This window comes from Physeter macrocephalus, chromosome 16 (genome assembly GCF_002837175.3).
Source record: "Physeter macrocephalus isolate SW-GA chromosome 16, ASM283717v5, whole genome shotgun sequence".
Lineage (NCBI taxonomy): Eukaryota > Metazoa > Chordata > Mammalia > Artiodactyla > Physeteridae > Physeter > Physeter macrocephalus.
The window spans coordinates 104,140,143-104,162,050 of record NC_041229.1 but is presented as its reverse complement, the minus strand read 5'-3'; the positions used below and the strand labels follow the sequence as shown (position 1 = coordinate 104,162,050).

Below are 21,908 nucleotides of genomic sequence, written 5' to 3'. Positions count from 1 at the left end.
AGGAGCCTGTGATGGAGGATGGCTGCTTCTGTTTTAGGGATGAGGAAATGGAAATTAATTCCACATTAATTTAATGGAACTAAACTAGAAATCAATAACAGAAAGATAGCTGGAAAATTCCCAACCATTTGGAAATTACACAACACACTTCTAAATAACACAAGGGCCAAAGAATTATTGAGAACAATTTAAAAATATTTTAACTAACTGAAAATGAATGCAATTTATCAAAATTTGTGGGATGCAGCAAAACCAGTGCTTAGAGGGAAATTCATAGCCCTGAAATGCATATATTAGAAAAGAGGACAAAGAGACAGTCTGCTCAGGATACTGGATGCCACAGGGACTATGTATTAAAAGACTGCCAGGCAGCAACCTGGCAGGCAGAGAATAAGGTCCTGTTCAATGTCCCAACAGAAAGTGCTGAGGTCACACCTACCACCACAAGTCAACAGGTTCTGCAGGAGCACGAGGTGGACTGGACATGAGCACCGTGGCGTCCCATCACCCTTGGCAATGCAGATGTGGGAACAGCCGCCATTGTCCCGGGCACAAGGGTGGGCTGCTGTGGAGAGAAAAGAGGGAGGGGGTCGGGCTCTGCCTCCTACCTCAGGACTGTGGCCTAGAGGATGGAGGGGATGAATGCCAGGCAAGAACTCACAAGAACTGGCACTCCAGTAGGAGTGTGGTAGATCCTCACACTTAATTCTTAGGGCAGCCTATGGAGTCTGTTTCTATTGACACTGCATTCTGCAGATGAGGAAACGGAGGCCAAAAGCACTTATAGAACTTTCCCTACATCATACCCCAGGCCTGTCTGCACCAGCTCCCACTGTGCCCACTACCGTCATGCTACACTGCCCACCTGCGTGTCTGTCTCTCATGGTGTAGTGGGCTGAGTGGTGGCCCCCCAAAAGATATGTCCACGTCCTAATGCCTGGAATCTGTCAATGTGACCTCATTTAGGAAAAGGGTCTTAGCAAATGACGTAATCACGTTAAGGATCTTGAGATGGGGTCGAATTCTGAATTGTCTGTGTGGTCCCTAAATGCACTGACAAATGTCCTTCTAAGAGACGACGTAAGAGGTGAAGGCAGGGGAAAAGGTCATGTGATGACAAAGGCAGAGACTGCAATGATGCAGCCACAAGGAACACCGACAACCACAGGAAGTGGGAGGGGCAAAGAACCGTCCCCTCCTCCTCCTCCCCACCCCCACCTCCAGCCTCCAGAGGGATCACAGCCTTGCAGACACCTTGATTTTTGATTTCTCCAGAACTGTGAGAGAATACATTTCTGTTGCTTTAAGTCACCCAATTTGTGGTGACTTGTTATAGCAGCTGCAGGAAACTAATACACATGGAAATTAAAATAATAAGGGTGATGAACCCTGGGGAACTTGAATATTTCAATTCAATTAACTTCATGTGCCCAACACCTTGACAATGCTTAGGAGGCTGGGAGGGTGGCTGACCTCCCGCAGGTGAGAGGAAACAGCACAAAGCACTCTGCTCCTCACCCAGACCCCCGAAGACAAATCATAGCTGTTCTTCCTCAACCTTGAGGATCAGGCGTTTTTAAAATGACAAGAGTCAGGGTTTAGAGCAGGGTCAGCAAACTTTTGCCATAAAGAATCAGAAAGCAAATAATTTTGGTTTCATGGGCTAGGCCACCTATCTAGGTGACCATGACTCCTAGTCGGCCAGCCGCAAAGCAAAGGCAGCCAGGATGACACAGACCTATAGGCTGCAGAGTGCCACCCCTGTTTAGAGTTTAGTTGTGGGATCTTGTGGGGAGGCAGGATGGGTGGCCCACGTCCCAAATCAACACGGCAGAGCTCACCCAAGGACTTCCTGCCCTCACCCAAAACGAGGAGCCTCTCCCTATCACCCTAGACCCCACACATTAGCACTCATGGACACGTCCTGGTCTCCAACCTCAGATCTGCTCACTGAACGTCTCCTGGCCCTCCAGCCACTCGGTTCCAAGGAGCTGCCGGTCAATGAGCCTGGCTTTCTGCCGACACCAGCAGGCAGTGGGTCTCGACATTTGTGGGCTCAGCATTCATCATTCTGACCATGTGCCAGCAACAACCAGGAATCGGGACTTGGCTGAGGATGGTGTAAGGGGCCAGGTGAACACAGGCATTCTAACCCATAGGCACGGGGTGCCTCACTTATCCGGAAGCTAGTTCCTAGCGAGTTCACTTATCCAGGATCCAGCTGATTACCCACAAAGGACAGAACGCACCGCACAGCAGTCAACACAGAAGTGACTGATTCAGAGGTCATGCCCCTCATCTTGAGCAGGGAGCCCAACAGAAAAAAAATCCCAGTGGCTAAAATGTGGGCTCTGGCCTCAAATCCAAGCCCCATCAGGTTTATTGGCTAGGTGACAGGGGGAAGTAATACCCTTTCTGAGCCCTGCTTTCCTCAGTTGTAAAACAGAATTACTGTGAAATAACATATATAATGTAATAACATACTGAGCACAGGACCTGGGGTACAGAACAGTCAACACATGGTGTGGCCGAGGTAGGAGGCCAATAGCAATGGGCTGGGGTGAGGCTGGTGGGGCCCAGGGCCTTGAAGGCAGCCAGCCCGTGGGCATCACAGGACAAGGACAGTGATGGCTCTGCTCACCCAGCTGGCAGCCCAGGTGTATTTACTGAATGAAGACAGAAAAGCGAGAAGACAGAGGGAGAGGTAGACACTTCACTCACACACACACACACACACACACACACACACACACACCCCTCCATATCCACATACAGCCATGTACGGAGGGGGGTAGAGGAACCAGAGGTCCCAGTTAATGACATCGTCCCTCTCCCAGGCCCCTGGGCACAGCCAGACTGTGGTAGGCAGAATCCTAAAATGCCCCCTAGATATCCTACCCTACTCCCCAGCTGGGGAGGATGTGATGAGCTATTATGCCTGTGGTTTTGTTACCTTACTCAGCAGAAGGGATTTACAGATGTAATTAAGGTTACTAATCAGTTGATTTAGAGTCGATCTAAAGGGAGACTAGTCTAAAACTGGGCCAAATCTAATCGCAAGACCTTGGAAAGCGGAGTGGGTTCCAGCTGGTAGAAAAGGAAGTCAGAGAGGTTCGATCTGTTGCTGATGGGGCGAGGGCCTGAGGGTGGCCTCCGGGGGCCGAGAGTAGACTTGGCCGACAGTCGGAAAGAAAAGAGGATCTCAGTCCTACAGCTCTCACATTGGCCTGTCCTCCTGCCTTTTTCCAAGGCAGGGCCAGTTCAGGGGCCGCTGTGCTCTGTGAAGAGGCCCACCCCCCGCTCGGCGGTGTCCGCACACAACGCTGCCTGCTGCCGCTGCCCACCCGCCACGTACAGAACTCCTCCAAGCTGACGTCCTCCACGGCATGGATGCCGGTCAGGTGGGCGACACGGCCCTGGACTCGTGTCCGCGCATCCCCTGTGGTCTTGTCCACGCGCTCAATCATCTGCTGCTGGCGGTCGATCCAGTAGAGGTGCCTGCCCAGCACAGTCAGGCCCACAGGCTGCACGATGTTGGCATCCTCCAGGGTCAGGCGGTTGGCCCCTGCAAGAGGGAGGTGCTCCCCCTGAGTGGCGGCTGACCCCTAGAGCTCGGCTCACGCTTGCCTCGGGAGAAGGGTGGGCTGCCGGGAGCCTGGGGGACGCCGGGCTCTGGCCAGGGCTGGGGGCTGGGGCACGTTCCCTGGAATTAGGCAGATCTGAGGCCACCTCTCGGACAGCCCTGCTTCTACCTGGGCTGCCCTTCGACCGGGGCCGTGGCCCCGGTCGCTGGCCCCCTGCCCGCACGGTGCCTCCCCTGCCCCCAGCCCACCCCAACTTCCAGAAGAAAAGCCCTTTTAAGCGCTGATTCTCACTCCTCTCTGGCCCAGCGGCCTCCCGGACTAAGGTGGCCACGGCAGAGTAGCTGAGAACACGGGCACTGGAGGCAGAGCAGTCGGACGCCTGCACAGCGTCCCCCCGACGCTGGGGACCCTGCCCAGCTGGCTCACCCTCTCTGAGCCTCATCGGCCCCTGCCACCTGGGGACCATTGGGGACCCACACCCTGGAACGCGGCGGGGGGACTATCCATGGTAAAGCCCCGGCCCAGTGCCCGCTCGCAGGAGGCCCCCGACAAGCGTGGCGGCTGCCATGCCATGACCGATGACCAGGACGGCTGGTGTCCTGGGGGGTCAGACGTGGGGGCTGCTCCAGGGCGCGTACCTGACAGGTCGCAGCTTTCAATGCGCTTCAGGTCGGCGTCCACCCAGAAGAGCTTTCCCAGCACGTTGTCCACCACGAGGGCCACCGGGCGGATGAGGCCCGTGGTGAAGAGGACCTCACGCTCGGTGCCGTCCAGGGCCGCGCGCTCTATCTTGGCTGCTCGGTCCTGCATGTTAGTGAAGTACAGGTACCTGCGAGAGAACAGCAGGCGAAGGACGGGTGCTGCGTCCGCTACGTCCTCAGCAAAGCGCCACAGAGACCGGCCCCAGACCCTGCGGGCACCCAGCGGGCACCCAGCGGGGCTTCGGAAAGTGACCAGTCATATGACCCCAGCCTCTAGGGGCTGGACCAGGAGCTGAAAGGTCATGCCCTGGAGGAGCTGGAAAATGTCCCCCAAGACCTCATGTCTACCTGGAACCTCGGAATATGAGCTTATTTGGAAACAAGGTCTTTGCAGGTGTAACTAAGGATCAAGATGAGGCCGCCCCGGTTAGGGTGGGCCCTCAACCAGTGAGAGTGGCCTCAAGAGAGAGGAGAGGCCACACGGACACAGAGAGAAGCCCACGGGAAGACGGAGGCAGAGTGGAGGGACGCGGCCACAAGCCCAGGAGCACGCGGGGCCCCCGAAGCCGAGAGGCAGGGAGCAACGCCCCCTAGAGGCTCCAGTGGGAGCACGGCCCTGCCGCCCTTGACTTTGGCCCCCGGACCCGCGAGGGAGTAAACCTCCGTGTTTTAAGCCCCCAGTCTGCGGTCACCTGCGGCAGCCCCCGGGACTAGTACACGCCCCCTCCTTTGATTCCTAAAGAACCGCCTTCAGTAACTGAGCCCCCGGGTGCTGCAGGGCTCCCCGCTGCCCTCACAAGGAAACTGAATCCCTGGGAGGTCACGGCACAGGCAGCAGGTGACAGAGTCGGGATTTGAACTCAGGTCCGCCCGGCGGTCCCCGGGGCACACGCTCCAGCACACAGTGCCTCGATGGGTCTGATTCCCGCCCTGGACGGCAGCCCTGCGGGTGCCTGAGGTGGTCACCATCCTCCTGTCTTCCACCCCCAATCCCTCCCCGGTTGGCTTTACTTCCCAACCTCACGTCATGCGGTTTTGGCCCCCTCACCCCCCGCCCCCCCGCCGCCCTGGTCCTTCCCTTTGGGACCCTCCACATCTGTCAACGTGCCTCAGGTGCTCTCCCGCCTACCAGAGAACCTGAGGGCCCATCAGGGAGCTGCAGGGAAGGAAGAAGCTCCCAGTCAGGTAGTGACCTCCCCCAGGCAAGTGAATAACCCGCCACCACGTGGGACGCTATGGAAGGGATGGAACGAAACCTAGGAATCACATCCTCCTGTGTCTCTCAGCAAAGCCCTCACCCCCGCACAGGCTTTCAGGCCAGGCCAGCCCTGGGCGTCTCTGCTTCCCTGCCACGCCTGGGACTGAGCTGGTGACCCCCTGCCCGGCTCCGGCTGTGGACGGGGGGGTCGGGGGCGGAGGATCCCTCCCGGCCCGAGAGGCCGGCGCTCACGGGAGGGGCCCCGGCGCGCCCCAGCGGGCGCAGCACCCCACCCGCGCGGCCCCGCACCCTCGCTCGGCATTGACGACGATGGCCCTCGGCTTGTCACGGTCCCCGCGGAGCACCACGCCCATGGCGTCCCCGTTCAGCCGGTGGACGTTGATAGTGTCGGTGGCCTCGCACGTCCAAAACAGCGTCCGGCTGTAGACGTCAACGCTGAGGTCGTGCGGCTGCCTGTCCGGGTTCTGGCTTTGGCTCGGAGAGGTCAAAACGAAGGGCTGCAGGGCGGTAAGAAACGAGCACCGGCCAAAGTCACGGCGGGGAGGGCGGAGGCCTGTGCCCGAGTGCAGAGCGAACGTCGAAACCCCAACCGTGTCTGGGAACCTCTCCTTTCAAACCAGCTCTTGCCCACACATCCGCCTGAGAGCCAAGCTCACCCCTCCAACAGCCTCCGGGAGAGCTCTCGCCCGTGGGCTCCGACGCCAGGCCCGCCGCCGGTGACGGCACCGGACCCGGCTGCCTGGTAGTCGCCCCGCCCGGGCTGGCCGGCCTGCGCCCGCACGTACAGAGGGGCCGCCCAGCAGCTGAGCGGTCAGCCCGGGACCGTAGGCCCCCGGCTCAAGACACCTTCTCACTTCTTGTTTCCTTAGACTCAGACTTTTGGATTAAGGCCCTCAAATCGTTTTTTATCTTTTTTCCTTCCCTTGGATTCTTTTTTCTTTTTAAACATCTTTATTGGAGTATAATTGCTTTACAATGGTGTGTGAGTTTCTGCTGTATAGCCAAGTGAATCAGCTATACATATACATGTATCCCCATATCCCCTCCCTCTTGCGTCTCCCTCCCACCCTCCCTATCCCACCCCTCTAGGTGGTCACAAAGCACCGAGCTGATCTCCCTGTGCTATGCGGCTGCTTCCCACTAGCTGTCTATTTTACGTTTGGTAGTGTATATATGTCCATGCCACTCTCTCACTTCGTCCCAGCTTACCCTTCCCCCTCCCCGTGTCGTCAAGTCCATTCTCTACATCTGCATCTTTGTTCCTGTCCTGCCCCTAGGTCCTTCATAACCATTTTATTTTTTTAGAGTCCATATATATGTGTTAGCATACGGTATTTGTTTTTCTCTCTCTGCCTTCACTCTGTATGACAGTCTCTAGGTCCATCCACCTCACAACAAATAACTCAATTTCGTTTCTTTTTATGGCTGAGTAATATTCCATTGTATATATGTGCCGCATCTTCTTCATCCATTCATCTGTCGATGGACACTTAGGTTGCTTCCATGTCCTGGCTATTGTAAACACAGCTGCAGTGAACATTGTGGTACATGACTCTTTCTGAATTATGGTTTTCTCAAGGTATATGCCCAGTAGTGGGATTGCTGGGTCGTATGGTAGTTCTGTTTTTTGTTTTGTAAGGAAACTCCATACTGTTCTCCAGAGTGAAGGCCCTCAAATCTTACTGTTTTTTTAAATTTAGGATGCCAGGACAATAGGTGTCCAGCACAGAGGTCCACCTCTCACAGCCTCTTCCCTGAGGGAGACAGACCAGGGGTTCAAGGCCAGGTGAGGGTGCAGGGCCGCCCCGCAGCGCATACCGGGAGCCCAGGGGCAGCACGTGCCCCTCGCGGGGTCTGTTCTCCCCCTCATACTCCCTGCGGGTCTCCACCCCGAGCCTCTCCCGGGAGCGCTGCTGGACTCCATGCCGTCTACTGCCTCTCAGGGATGAGCCCTGGCTTTCGGAGCCACCGACAGAGAATCCCTTTAAAGGGGACCTTGTTTCATGAACTGATGCAGGAGAAGGAGAGTGTCCGGAGCTTCCTTCACCTCCCTCACAGGCTAGAGGCCGACTGCCTGGTGGATCTGGTCCCCTTGGGTTCTCAGGTGACCTGACCTGGTGCAAAGGGGCTTCCCAAGCTCCTGGGCTGCCTGCCACCAACGGTTGGGATGAAAAGCTCCTCCTCTGAGAAGTGAATCACCTTTAGATGATGTTCTGATCACAGCTCATTGCAGACCCTCTTAATATACCTCTTTTCAGCAGTCAATACAACAAGACGTCTCCTGGTGGTCAAGAGTGGGCTTGCAGCCAAAAAGCAGCCCCCTTCCCCAGGCCCAGCCTCTTGGACTCAGCTGGAGAGGAGCCACCCGCCCCCAAACACACACACAGCAGCCTCCGGTCCAGTCCTGCTGGGCAGCTGGAAGCATGTCACTCGCACCTCTGCAGGTAACAACATCCACACCCCCAGGAGCTGTGGGCCCTAGGAGCCAGGCGTCAACTCCAGCCGGCACATTCCTTTCCCGAGAGCCACAGAGCTCTCTGGCCAAAGACCACAGCCCAGCGCAGCCGACGGCCTGGGAGTAAAGCAAGGCTCCAGCCAGCCCTGGCCAGAGTCAGGCTCCCTGTGGAGGGTGGGTGTGTGGGAGCCGGCCACACACTCATCGGAACAACCAGCTGAGACAAAAGTGCATCCTGTAACAACACACCACCCACGTCCCGCCCCAGCCGCACAGGAACGAGGAGATAAACTTTACGCGGCCGGCCGGTCTTACGAAACCCAAACTCCAATTTTACCATAAGGAACAACACTAATGCCGGTGCAAAAAAATCTCAGCAGAATCCGATTCAACGTCACAATCCACACCCCGCCCCCTCACCAGTACAAAGTGGTACTTAACCAAGTGGGAAAGTCTGCAGCAACAGCTCACAGGCAGATGCAACCCCAGTGTCCACTGATGGATGGACGGATTAGCAAAACGTCTTCTATACAGACGATGGAGTGTTATCCGGTCGTAAAGAGGAAGAAAGTTCTGATACCGCCTATGATGTGAATGAACCTTGAGGACATTGTGCTAAGTGAAACAGGCCAGTCACAAAAGGACAAATACTGGGTGATTCTACTTATATAAAGTACTTAGTGCTGTCAAATTCACAGAGACGGAAGGCAGGATGGCGGGTGCCAGGGACTGGGGGGGATGGGGGGATGGAGAGTTAGTGTTTAACGGGGACAGAGTTTCCTCTGGAGATGGATGGTGGTGATGGCTGTACAACAACATCAATGCACCTAATGCCATGGAGCTGTACACTTAAAAATGGTTAAAGTGGTCCATTTTATGTAACGTATATTTACCACAATCAAAGAAGAAAAAATTAAATAGAAAAATGACAGCCAAGTAGATGATAATTAAGAATACCATCCTTGGAGGTGGGGTGGTACCCCTAATAATCAAAGCTGCCAGAGGGTGGAGTTTAGCAAGAGACACAGGAAGGGAAATGAATATTTTCCAGATTAAGTGTTCCTGAAAGGGCTTCTTCTTCAAAGTCTAACCCCGCTTCTGCCGAGGACACCATAAAAGAATGCAAAAGAACGCCTCTCCGTGGGACTTTAAGGCAATCTGTGCCCAGCAACTTTCTCAGCGGGAAGCCATGGTCCATCAATTAACACTTCCTGTTCTCCAAAGGACTCAAAGTGACTGCCACCTGCGCCCAGGGTGGGATGAAAGAAATCCATTCCCACCAGGCTCTGCTCCCACAGAGATAATGATCGCAGCTGCTCCGGCACAGCTGGGGCTTTTATCATCAACCAAGGACACACACGTCAAAGGATGACTTGTTAACCTTACATCGTGGGTGGATGAAGTATTTTGTCGAAAGTGAGGCCCAGTCGTACAGGCGGCACTGGCACCCGGTTCAGGGCAGGGAAGAGAAACACCTACGTTACAGACAAGAAAATCTTCTGAAAATCTCCAATCACAAGCATCTGCGTCGCTGTTATAACGGTATCAAGATTTCACCACGATGACATAAGCTGTTACACCGACCACTCGATTGAGAAAGAGACCATTGGGTTCTGTAGCTTTTGCGAAAGGAGTCTTTAGAAACTGGCATGACCAGCCAGGCACGTCCTGCTGGAATTCTGGCCACAGTTCCCTGTCACATGGCTGGATACACCGGGTGTGCCCCGAGGCTGCAGTGACAATGTCCTTCCTGGCGTGGGTCACAAACACCTAACACAGAAAAGTAGTCAGTTCTGCTAGACTCGCGTTTGGAAAACATGTATTTGTCCCCATGCAGCGATGTATCAGGGACAATTTGGGCAGAGAGCAGGTTTCGCATTCACTTTGCACAACTGCACCCAGGAGAAACACTAGGCGAGTATAGAGCACACAGCAGCACCGCACCGAGCAGTGGCCCACAAACACACATGCCTCCAGCAACCCCCAGCCCCCGTGCACTGGGAGCAATGCCATCCACGCTGGGGTTACAACGGTATGTCCCATCTCAGACAACCCTCCTTCCAGCATTCCACAAAAACCCACAAGGGGCTTCCCTGGTGGCGCCGTGGTTGGGAGTCCGCCTGCCGATGCAGGGGACGCGGGTTCGCGCCCCGGTGCGGGAGGATCCCACACGCCGCGGAGCGGCTGGGCCCGTGAGCCGTGGCCGCTGAGGCTGCGCGTCCGGAGCCTGTGCTCCGCAACGGGAGAGGCCCCGACGGCGAGAGGCCCGCGTACCGCAAAAACAAAAAAAAACCCACAAGCTGCAACCTTCCGACCCCCATGTCCTCCGCCAGCTTCAGATCTTTTCAACGTCAAGAGCCGTATCTGCTGGAGCATTTATGTACCGAACCATTTAACATTCGAAGGACAGTGCCCCTGTATTGCCAGGTTCCTCTCCTTTCTTCGGTTTGTCACTGACGGCCTTCTGAGAGCTGCACACCTAGTCCCCCTTCCCCCACAGCCCTGTGGTCTGTACTGGGCGATTTTGCACAGTGCAGTGATTTTCAGAAACACGTACATTGCATTATAACAGAACTGACTATACAACTCCCCTCAAACAAAAGATAAATCTAGAATAACCAATATCAACTATCCCTGCACAGAACCACTATGGAAAGGAAAAAAAATCCCATGGGGTTTGACGCCCACCACTGCTACTTAAACAACTGCAAAATCCAGTTTCTACACAGAATGCAAACCTAAGGGTTTCACACTGCTCAGCCTTACACCTGGCAACGACATAATCGGAGCCCAATCATCGTCTACCCCAAGCTGTGCCCTCATGGCACCCCCTCTGCTAAGAAAAGGGGGCGGTAGCCTGGAAGCCGCCAGTGCGAGCTCCTCGTGGAAGGGCCCCCCGCGCCCCCCCAAAAGCACACTTACCTGGGTCCCATCGTCCTTGGCTCGTTTGATGTTCTGGCGCCCATCTACCCAGTAGATGAACTTGTCCAGTGGGTCGTAGTCGATGGCCTTGACGTTCCTCAGCCCGTGCAGCGGGAGGATGAGGTCTGGGCTGTGCTGGTCGTCAGGGATCATCCGGCTGATGGCGCACTTCTGGCTGAAGAGCAGGAAGGTGGCGGGTGCTGGAGAGAGGCAAACGGGGGCGGGCGCACGTCAGCGTCTGGGAGCCGAACAGGGAGCGGGCGGGGAGGGTGGCATTCCGTTTTACGGTAAAAAGTAGATTCGCGTGTGCACCTACGAGACGTACATGGAAAAAGGCTGGAAAGACACAAAACTGTTCCTTGGGGGTGGACTGTGGGGAATCTTTTTCTCCATGTTACACATCTCTGTTGTTTCCATATTTGATAAGTGTGTGTGTTATTTTAAAACTAGATATCCCTTTCTTTTCAGATTATCAAGACGTAAGTCAGAAGGAGGGAAAGGGAGTGAACATCAAACTCCCACCCATTAAGTGTGTGTGAGGCTCTGGAGACGGTGGGATTGGCCAGGGGCTTCTACGTGCTCCAGGGAATGGCTGAAAACCGTGTGACGTGAACAGTGACACCGGGAGGGGACACTCCTCAGGGCTGTCACGACCCAGGATGTGTAGAGGCCACGAGCTGCAGCCACGTCAGAGTTACAGCCGGGCCACACGAATCCAAGTCATAGCCCTGGGTCTGCCGGCCTTGGGAGCCAGCACCCGAGTCACATCCCCTCTGGGCAGTGGGTGACCTGCACCTCCGCGTGACCCTTCAAGGTTATGGCCCCCAGTGGCAAGGACAACAGGACCAAAGGGAGCCCGAGGGTGGGGAATCCCAGGCTGTGGCCCCGGGCCCATCACGTACCAGCCTGGGGCCTCGACCAAGCCCCTTAACCCTTCGAAGCTGTAGGTCCCTCATCCACATAATTGGGCCAAGGAAGCTCAGTCCTCTTAACGCCCAGGGCTGTGAGAGGCTCACACAATGCCCGGATGACAAAGAGCTTTACAAACTGTCTAGCGCTGCACAGAGGCCGAGTTAAAACTAGCTCTCTGCTGATGTCACAGGAGAAAAGCCTGCCAACAGGACACGCCTGTTCTCCCTGCGGGCCCACGGGAAAGTCACTCTCAGGCTCTCTGAACCTCGCTTTTCTTAGAATTGAAAGTGAAAAGGCCCACCTCGTTTAGAAGGTCGGTGTGAGGATTACACAGTGGACACGAGGCCACAGGCAAGGGGTCAGGGCAGGGACTCTGGAGCCAGCCTGCCTGGATTCAAACCTGGTTCAAGTCTTCCCGGCTGTGTGGCCTTGGGTGGGTAACTACACATCTCTGTGCCCAGGGTCCTTGTCTGTGAAATGGGACAGAGATACTCCCTACCCCATAGGCTGGAGGATTAAGTGCCATAAAAAGCACTTGGAACAATGCCTGGCCCTGTAAGTGGGTGCTCTCCCCCAGGGACTGTTTTGCACATCCAAAGAGCCTCCCATGGGACGTGCCAGCTGAGGGCTTGGACCATCTACTCGTGTCTTGATGAAGCAACAGGTCTTCCACACCCAGCCTGAGCCTCCAGGTAACGTTAGGCAACGTGTGCAGTGCACAACCTGCCCGACGGCCCATGTGCACCAAGGTTTCCCCAGATAAGAAGCTTCTTTCCACCTTAACCACCAGAGTCAGACCGACGATCTAATGTGGGAGTGAGGGACAGGGGGAGAGCGAGGCACTTACGGCTGCAGTTGCGGCTACTGGGGTCCAGGGTGTAATGTGAGGCACAGCTGCAGCGGTGGCCGCTGGGGACAGCGAGGCACAGCTGCCCACACTGCCCATTGTTGTGCATGCAGTCATTGAGGCCATCCTGGCGGGAGGAGTGGAACACCAGGATGTCCATCACGAAATCCAGGTGGCCCTGGATGAGGGTGCGGTTCCGGCCACTGGTCTTGTCGGCTCGCTCGATGCTGTGCAGGTTCCAGTCTGTCCAGTAGATGTAATCACTGTACTGCGTCAGGCCGAAGGGGTGTGGGAGGTCGTCGGCAATCACGACCCGTTCCTGACCTGCGTGGAGACACACGGGTACCGAGTCAGCGACGGCACCGCCCGGGCGTCCTGCGGGTGAACCAGTTCAACCTGCAGCCTGGCCACTTGCGTCCGGCTCGAAAAGCACGTGACCACTTTGGGAAACGAGCAGGGTCCACCGAGGCCGGCTGTGCACCTGCCCTGATGGCAGGCAATTCCCCTCTTGCAGCACAAGAGAAATGCATGCAGCATCCACTCAAACAACACAGATGAGAATGCGCACAGCGGCAACTATGTGTAACAGCCACAAACAGGAAACAGCCCAAATGGCCGTCAGTAGTAGGATGGATTAGCGACTTCCCTGGTGGTCCAGTGATTAAGACTCTGAGCACCCAATGCAGGGGGCCCAGGTTTGACCCCTGGTCAGGGAACTAGATCCCGCATGCCGCAACTAAGAGCCCGCATGCCGCAACTAAAGATCCCACATACCACAACTAAAAGATCCCACGTGCCGCAACTAAGACTCAGCACAGCCAAATTAAAAAAACAAAAATAGTAGGATGGATTAAAAAATGGTAGGATCTTTGGGACCTCCCTGGTGGCGCAGTGGTTAAGAATCCACCTGCCAATGCAGGGGACGCAGGTTCGATCCCTGGTCCGGGAAGATCCCTCATGTCGCGGAGCAACGAAGCCCGTGCGCCACAACCATCGAGCCTGCGCTCTACAGCCTGAGAGCCACAACTACTGAGCCTGCGTGCCACAACTACCGAAGCCCGCACACCTAGAGCCCATGCTCTGCAACAAGAGAAGCCACCGCAAGGAGAAGCCCGCGCACCCCCGCTCGCCACAACTAGAGAAAGCCTACGCGCAGCAGCGGAGAGCCAACACAGCCAAAAATAAATAAAATGTAACTTATAAAATAAAAAAAATTTTTTTTTTAAAAGGTAGGATCTTCATACAATGGAAACGACGCAGCAATAAAAAAGAATAACAACAACGTGGGCGACTCTCACAGTTATTAGACTGAGTGAAAGAATCCAGACGCTGAAGAGCACACGCTGTACGGTCACAGTGATAGAAAGTTCTAGAACAGCACAACTAGTACACATAGATAGAAGTCAGGGCAGCACTGACCCCTGAGGAGGCTGGTGAGATTGACTAAAAGCCTTTTGAGGGCTGGAAACTTCCCTACTTTGATCTGCATGGGAGCTACACAGGCTATGTTGACGCTTCTGTGTATGTACAAGTATCTGTATGTAAAAATTCTCCAACTTGACTGCTTTTTTGTACTTGACTGTATATATACGTCAATAAAAATTTTAAGTATTGATAAAATAAAACCTTCTGCCTAGCAGTCTACCACAGTGGCTGAAACCAGGTTCTGGAGTCAGCCTGGGCCCCCTCGCTTCTCCCCTGACCAGCATGTGACCTTGGGAAAGCTATGTAAGCTTCTTGACTCTCAGTCTCCCCCTCTGAAAAATGGGTATTTGGTGGGGGGGCCCACGCCGTGGGGCTTGTGGGATCTTAGTTCCCCAACGAGGGATCAAACCCAGGGCCACGGCAGGGAAAGCGCCAAGTCCTAACCACTGGACCACCAGGGAAGTCCCCAAATGGTTATTCTTAAGAGTGCCCTCATGGGTATCCATGATAATTAAATGTAATAAATAATGATAAAAAAAACCGATGAGGTTAGTGATATAATTGTGATAAATATTCAATGAGATGAGGCACGTAGAATGGTCAAAATGCCGGCACAAATTAAGTGCTTGATGAAAACTACATGCAGAATAACATTCCCCCTCTCCCCCCAAAAGAGGTCATCCTAATCTCCAGAATTTCTGAATATAGTACCTTACACGGCAAAAGGGGCTTTGCAGGTGTGACTAAATTAAGGATTTTGAAATGGGGAGACGATTATCCCAGTGCACCCGGTGCAAACACAAGCATCCTTATAAGAGGGAGCAAGACAGTGAGAGAGAGGCTGGTGGAGGCTATACAGCTGGCTTTGAAGACGGAGGAAGGGCCACCAGTCAAGGATGCAGCCAGCCCCCAGAAGATGGAAAAGGCAATGGATTCTCCTCTAGAGCCTCCAGATGGAAGGTAGCCCTGCCCACACCTTGCTTTCATTTGGGAACGCTGGTGCCATTCTAACGCCAGCAGCAGAGGGCTTGTGAAATGAACCAGGGTCTGATCACGTGATCCGCCGAGCAGTCACATGCAGAGCACACACCCGTGTGCGCCTGCTGGGACCACTGCGGCAACACGCAGGCTCAGGGCCGCGTGAGGGAGGGAGAGCGGGTGCAGGGCGCGGTGACACTCGACAAGTTCTGTCCCTCCACCTGGGCATGGGTTTCTAAGTCTTCACTTGTCAAAGTGTGCGTGTTGTACGAATGCCTCACGTATGCTCTATTTCACAGTAAAAACGGTACCACTGAAAACACGTTGGCGACATGGGGACATGCTCCTCCTGTACAGGAGTGGGAGAAAGCCAAACGAAAATCATACATGGCACGATTTGAGATAATGTTTTCAAAATGATTTTTAAAAAGGAAAAAAGTGAAAAAAATCTTCAGAGATGAACAGCTAAAAATATTTGCTTAAAAAAAAATCAATCAAAAAAATTTTGAGACTGGAAAGAAATATGCCAACAGGTGAACATACATTATTACTGACTGGTGAAATTATGGATAATCAAAATTTTTCTTCCTGTTTTTCTGCATTTTTAGAAATTTTCTAAAAGTTGATTATTTTATCATTAGAAAAAAAGACAGTTCTGAAATAAAGGTGCTCCCTGACTGCCTCTGTCACGCACACGCTGCCCGCCCCCACTCCGCCCTGGGCCCTGGACTGGGACTCGTAGTGGACTTTTCCAACAACAACGATCATTAACTAAACACTCAGAGGGCAGTGACTGTGCTCCAGGCTTGATGAGACGTGCCTCACTCTTATCCTTTCAGTTAATTCTCACAGCAGCAGCTGTAGGAGGAAGGGACCATCGGCATTAGAGAACCGAGGCACAGAAAGGTTAAGTCACCTGGCTCCAGTCACACAGCAAGCGGCAAGGCCAGGACTGCAACCAGGATGGCGAGGCCCCGGGTTCATGCTCCACGCCCACTCGCGCCACGCCAGGCAACATGCCCACCTTTCCCTTGCCCGGGGCCTCCCCTGCTATTAACCAAGTGCTCCCTCCACGTCTACGCCATTCAGTGGGAATATGGCTGAAAACGGCCTGGCTGGACGCACACCACCACCCTCAGCCTGCGGAGTCGAGGGGGTTTCCAGGGCTTTCGCTGCTTTTCCTCCGAGTGTGTCTTCACTCTGGGCTAATCAGGGAGCTTAATTATTTCGGGCAACCACAGCTGTGCTGTGACTGGTTTCCCACCTGGCACCAGCCTCCTGTAATTCCCTGTGGGGCTGGGGGTGGCAGTCTCCAAGACACATTCAAGCCTTGCTCTTGGCCTCATACACCAGGACAGTCAGCATGCAGGGTGGGTGCAGCCCGCCACAAGCAGAAACCAGGCCACTGGGCTTCTAGTCCTGGCTCTGCTCACACAGTACCTGGGGTCAAGCCGTTCAGCCCACCTATGCCTCAGTTTCCTCATCTGTAAAATGGGCACAACCACACCCACCACAGGTGTCGGCGGCAGCAGCGATTAGGAAGGAAGCCAAATTCTCTCGGCTGCACAGGGCAGCCCCATCATGTGGCATCACCCAGGAGAGCTAATATAACCACCCTCCGCAAGAAAGTCCAGAGTCATGTGGTTTCTAGGCTCAAACCCTGCCCTCGCTGCTGGGTGGCTTGGAGCGAGGGTTTTTTTGTTTTTGTTTTTAACCTAACCCCAGGTGTTGAGTGGTCCCAGAGCAATGCCTAGCACCCAGTAGGTATTCAGGGTCAGATGGAGCTGTAGCACGTGGCCCTGGGGTCTGAGTGGCACTCTGCGACCTTACACAAGTCCCACGACCTCCCTGGGCCTCAGTTGTGCCATCAACGAAAACCTACGCTATGTGGTGTAGGGTCAAATTAGAATCCTGGCCCGGGGTTGGTAGGGACCCGGCTCTCAGCTGGTGTGTAGGAGACAGCTGTCACTGGGGTCTCTATTGACACATCTACAGCAACAGCACCAGGGGCGGAAAGGGACAACCCTCAGGAGGGGGCAAGGCTGGGTCAGCACCCGGGGCGTGGCCGCACCTCCTGTGGGGCTTGGGCCTCGCGGGCCCAAGGGCACGGCGCCATGGGGGCTGAGCGTGGCCAACGCCCGGGGCGGGGATGACCCCTCGCAGCAGGACCCACCGGCCCTCACCCAGCATGTTGGATGACTCAATCATGTTGGTGTCCAGGTCCGTCCAGTAGAGACGCTGGTCGGCGTAGTCAATGGTGAGGTCGTTGGCCCGGCCCACCTTGTCCACCAGCGTCATGCAGTTGGTCCCGTCCATGAAGGCCCGCACGATCCTGGGCTTGCCGCCCCACTCGGTCCAGTAGATGTAGCTGGAAGACATGGGAGCGGGGGGGGGGCAGGCTCAGGCACGGCCACCCTCACAGCAGGGCAGGGAGCACACGTGCCGCCATCTCCTCGGCTGTGCCGATGGCATCCCTGCAGGAAGCAGGGAAGGGGCGGGACCCTCGGAGCCCCCTCCACCCCACCGTCCCTCTGGGAGCAGTCACGGAGCTACATCCTGCCTCCTGGGGTCCCACAGCAGCCCCCCCCCTGCAAGCTAAGCCCTGATATTCTCATTCGGGTGCACAGACGGGGTGACCGTGCAACAGGACACCCAGGCTGGGACACCTGTGTGAGGGACAAACGCTAACTAAGCTGGACGGGATGCCAGGGTGACCGGGACGGGCAGGAAGAACGTGGGCATATCGGGGTGTACGGTCTCCTCTCCTCAAAGAAGGTGGAAAACAAGACGCTGGGGCAAGCAGGCATCGTAGGGTCAGGACTCGAACTCAGCTCTGCCGTCTCCACCAACGGGTCCTCCTTCCTCGCTCTTCAGCAGTGGCTCCGGGGAAGGAAGCCCCACATTCCAGAATTGTGTACGTTTCACTGGTTCTTTCGCTAAACCCTGGACCTTTCTTTTCGTTCTGCCGAAATCGTCCCTTCCCTGAAGGAGCACGCAGCAGGCAGGGTTTGGAGTGCTTCCTACACACCACTGATGCTTTATGGGTTGAGTACTGAGTGCAGAGGAAGACCCCACCCTGGCCACTCTGGCCCCCGGGCAGGGCCCCCAGGCTGCCTGACACACAAAAGCACACGCCTTGCAAGGTGGGTTTTAAACCACCGCTAAGTGGCCAGCAAGAAGCAGGAGGGGAGAAGCCCAGGACAGGAGCCTAGAAAGGACTGCATGGGACTTCCTGGCCCAGCCCTGCTCTAACCAGTTATGTGACCTTCAGTAAATCACTGAGCTTCTCTGAGCCTCAGTTTCTGCATCTGTAAAATCGCCCACCCCTCGCGGGGCCCCTGGATGCCCAGATGAGGTGACCCCTCTGCGGGTGCTCAATGCGGTGCCGCCTGACACAGAGGCTTCCCTTCCTGCCTTCTGCTCTGGGCCTCAGTGTCTCCTCTATGAAATGAACCAGATGACCGCCAAGGGTCCCGCCGGCCACCTCAAAGCCAGCAGCGGTCATTACTGCTCTAACCGCAGAGTGCCGGGTGGGCGGCCGTCTGCCGCGGCCTCGGGTCATCAACGCACTGGCTGGTGCAGAGAGGTGACGGGGACACGCCTGCTGGACAGAAGCGGTCCTCACCCTTTGGTGGGGTCCAGGGCCAGCGACCTCGGGTTGTCCAGATCCTTCCACACAAGGACCTGCCGGAACTGCCCGTCCAGCCGGGCCACTTCGATCCTGTTGGTCCCGGTGTCCGCCCAATAGAGGTTCTTGCCCATCCAGTCGACGGCCATGCCTTCCGGGTAGTCGAGGCCAAACTCGATCACGTGCTCCACGGAGCTCCCGTTCATGAAGGCTCGGCTGATGGTCTGGGAGCAGGTGAGGAGGAAAGGGACGGCGGTTAGAAACCAGAGTTTTTGCAGATGTCTCCTGGAGCAACTACTGATCACATCTGGGACCAAATCACCAACATTCGAGTTTTTATTCTTTTTATTTCTTTTATATTTTATTTTAATCTTTTCCCAACATTTGAGTTTCTGAAGGAACATTTGAAAAGCAGCAAAATACAACCTTTTTAGAAGAAACAATTTGGCAATAAATATAAAATATATACTTCACTTAAAAAATATGTAAAAATATTTTATATAATAGTATATAATTATAAAAAATATATCATTATACATAAGCTACATTATATATATATGTATCATGACCCTTCAAAATAGTTGTAACCTTAAAAAAAAAAAAAATCACTGTATCCTTTCACCCAGTAATCTTCCTCCTGAAACTTTATCCATAGGAATGAAAACACAAGAGAGGCTTTACCCACAGAGATGCTTGTTACCGTGGTATCATTTAGAGTCGGAAAAAACTGGAAGAACATTTAAAACAAGGCAACGGTTAAGTATGATAAGGAATATATGTGCGCTGGAATATTTTACACACTTAAAGAATTACGTTAAAGAGTTTGTAACAGGCTGATAAAATACCTGTTATAATGTGATGTGAAAAAAACCAGGATACAGAATTCTACGTAGCATATGATTGTGATTATGAGAAATACTAACATAGGCAAAAACTCAAAGGAAATACACGAAAATGACATCAGTGGCTGACTTGGGATGATGGGGATGTGGGTGTTTTTATTTTCTTCTTTATACTTTTCTGTATAATATACTTTTCTCTCTTTCTACAATGAACCCTGTGACTTTTAAAATCAGAAAAATCTTTCAGAGCCATGTAATACCAACAGTAGAATAAAAGATAGGTGATTAAACTGTCTGAGTTGCCCAGTGCTTTAGAACAGGGGTCAGCAGACCTTTTCTGTAAATATTTCCGGTGTCACAGGACATTTGGATCTGTCACAACCTAGTGGCACCAAAGCAGGTGCAGACGATCCATGAGCAAATGGGCACCAGTGTGACCCAATAAAACTTTATTGACACAACACGGAGGCCAGCCCACGGACCAGTATGCCAAACCCTGCTTTAGAAGATGAAAGAGGAGAGGCTTTCCTGTATTCATCCAGGATGTTTATTATGTTAGCACCCGGAACAAAGAAAGAGCTTGCTACGTAAGTGGGCACGCGCGAGGGAGTGGTTGGGGTGAATCGAAAAATACACAGACACACAATCACTCTAGAAATGGCCACCTGTGTGTCCACTGGACCAGCTCATTGTAATAATTCGTGCTTATTTATTAACACAGGTTCACTAATGTTCTATTGGTGTGAATCGAGTTACAGTAAATATTACGGTTCTTTTATTTTTTTAATTTTTTTTAATTTATTTATTTTTTTGGCAGCACTGTGTAGCTTGTGGGATCTTAGTTCTCCGACCAAGGATCGAACCTGTGCCCCCTGCAGTGGAAGTGCACGGTCCTAACCACCGGACAGCCAGGGAATTCCCTATAGTTCTTTAAAAAAAAAAAAAAAAAAAAAACCAAAACTTTTTCTACAAGGGAATACTACTCAGCCATAAAAAAGAATGAGATGTTGCCATCTGCAACAACATGGATGGACTGGGAGGGTATTATGCTAAGCGCAATAATTCAGACAGAGAAAAACAAATACTGTACGATAGCACTTATATGTGCAACCTAAAAAATACAACAGACTAGTGAATATAACAAAAAAGAAGCAGATTCACAGATACAGTGGTTACCAGTGGGGAGAAGGAAGGGGGAGGGGCAACGTCACGGTAGGAGAGTAAGAGGTACAGGGTATTAGGTATAAAATAAGCTACAAGGATATATTGTACAACACGGGGAATGTAGCCAGTATTTTATAATAACTATAAACGGAGTACGACCTTTAAAAACTGTGACTCACTCTATTGTGCACCTGTAACTTACACTGTACGGCAACTAAACTTCAATTTTCACAAACCATTAAGAAAACAAGGGACTTCCCTGGTGGCGCAGTGGATGGGACTCCGTGTTCCCAATGCAGGGGGCCCGGGTTCGATCCCTGGTCGGGGAACTAGATCCCACATGCATACCGCGGCTAGGAGTTCGCATGCCACAACTAAGGAGCCCCCGTGCTGCAACTGAGGAGCCCGTGTGCCACAACTGGGGCGCCCGTGAGCTGTCGCTGAGGCGCCCGCCTGTCGCAACTAAGACCCCACACAACCAAATGAATAAATAAATATATATATATATATATATATATATTTTTTTTTTTTAATAAAGGAAGAAAACCTTTTTTCAGCCTCTGAGGCGATACCATCACCGGGTAGGTAGTCACGGGAAAGGTGCACGGGGAGGACGCTCAGCCGCCGTACCTTCAGGCTGACGTCCGTCCAGTAGATGTGGTGGTCGGACGCGTCAAAGTCCAGCGCAGAGGCCTCCTTGACGCCCGTGAGCGGGATGGCCACGTCGTTGCTGCCGGTGTCCAGGGAGAGCCTGTGGATGGCGGCCCGGCTGGTGAACACGAGGAAGGCCTCGGGGACGACGCAGGTCTTCATGTCACGCAGGAGCTCCAGGCCGACGGGGCAGCCGCACTTGGCGGCACGGGGCGTGAAGAAGCACAGGTGGCTGCAGCCCCCATTCCTGTCCGCGCACGGGTTGGTCCCTGGACGGGAAGACACAGGCTCTAGACGCCAGAGGCCCAGCAAAGAGGGGGTGGGCGCTGGCTCCACGGCTGCACGAGGCTTCGTTTCTGCCAGACGTCACACAGGGACAGCAGGCGGGTGGATGGAAACCCAGGGCCTCCCCAGGCATGGGGAAGGCACGTAACGACGGCTGGCTCTGGGCCCAGGGCACCCCCGCGCTTGGACTCCTCCAGCCTCGTGGCGACCTGGGGACACCCGCACCCCCTGCCCACCCCCGACCCCGCCGGGCCTGGACTCCCTGCCTGCTGACCGGACCGCGGCCCGGGACGCC

At 54.0% G+C, this 21,908-nt stretch overlaps 1 protein-coding gene across 1 annotated transcript in view; it reads right to left on the bottom strand.

Moving 5' to 3' along the window:
- LRP5 (LDL receptor related protein 5) overlaps nucleotides 1-21,908 on the bottom strand; it is a 108,800-nt gene that overhangs the window by 15,546 nt on the left and 71,346 nt on the right. The window contains exons 7-15 of the mRNA XM_055091384.1: nucleotides 21,308-21,684; nucleotides 18,669-18,895; nucleotides 17,227-17,411; nucleotides 12,641-12,964; nucleotides 10,882-11,081; nucleotides 5,793-6,001; nucleotides 4,223-4,413; nucleotides 3,356-3,565; nucleotides 440-565 (exon numbers count right to left, since the gene is read on the bottom strand). Coding sequence (XP_054947359.1) covers nucleotides 440-565; nucleotides 3,356-3,565; nucleotides 4,223-4,413; nucleotides 5,793-6,001; nucleotides 10,882-11,081; nucleotides 12,641-12,964; nucleotides 17,227-17,411; nucleotides 18,669-18,895; nucleotides 21,308-21,684 — 2,049 coding nt within the window. The remainder of the gene's footprint in view (nucleotides 1-439; nucleotides 566-3,355; nucleotides 3,566-4,222; nucleotides 4,414-5,792; nucleotides 6,002-10,881; nucleotides 11,082-12,640; nucleotides 12,965-17,226; nucleotides 17,412-18,668; nucleotides 18,896-21,307; nucleotides 21,685-21,908) is intronic.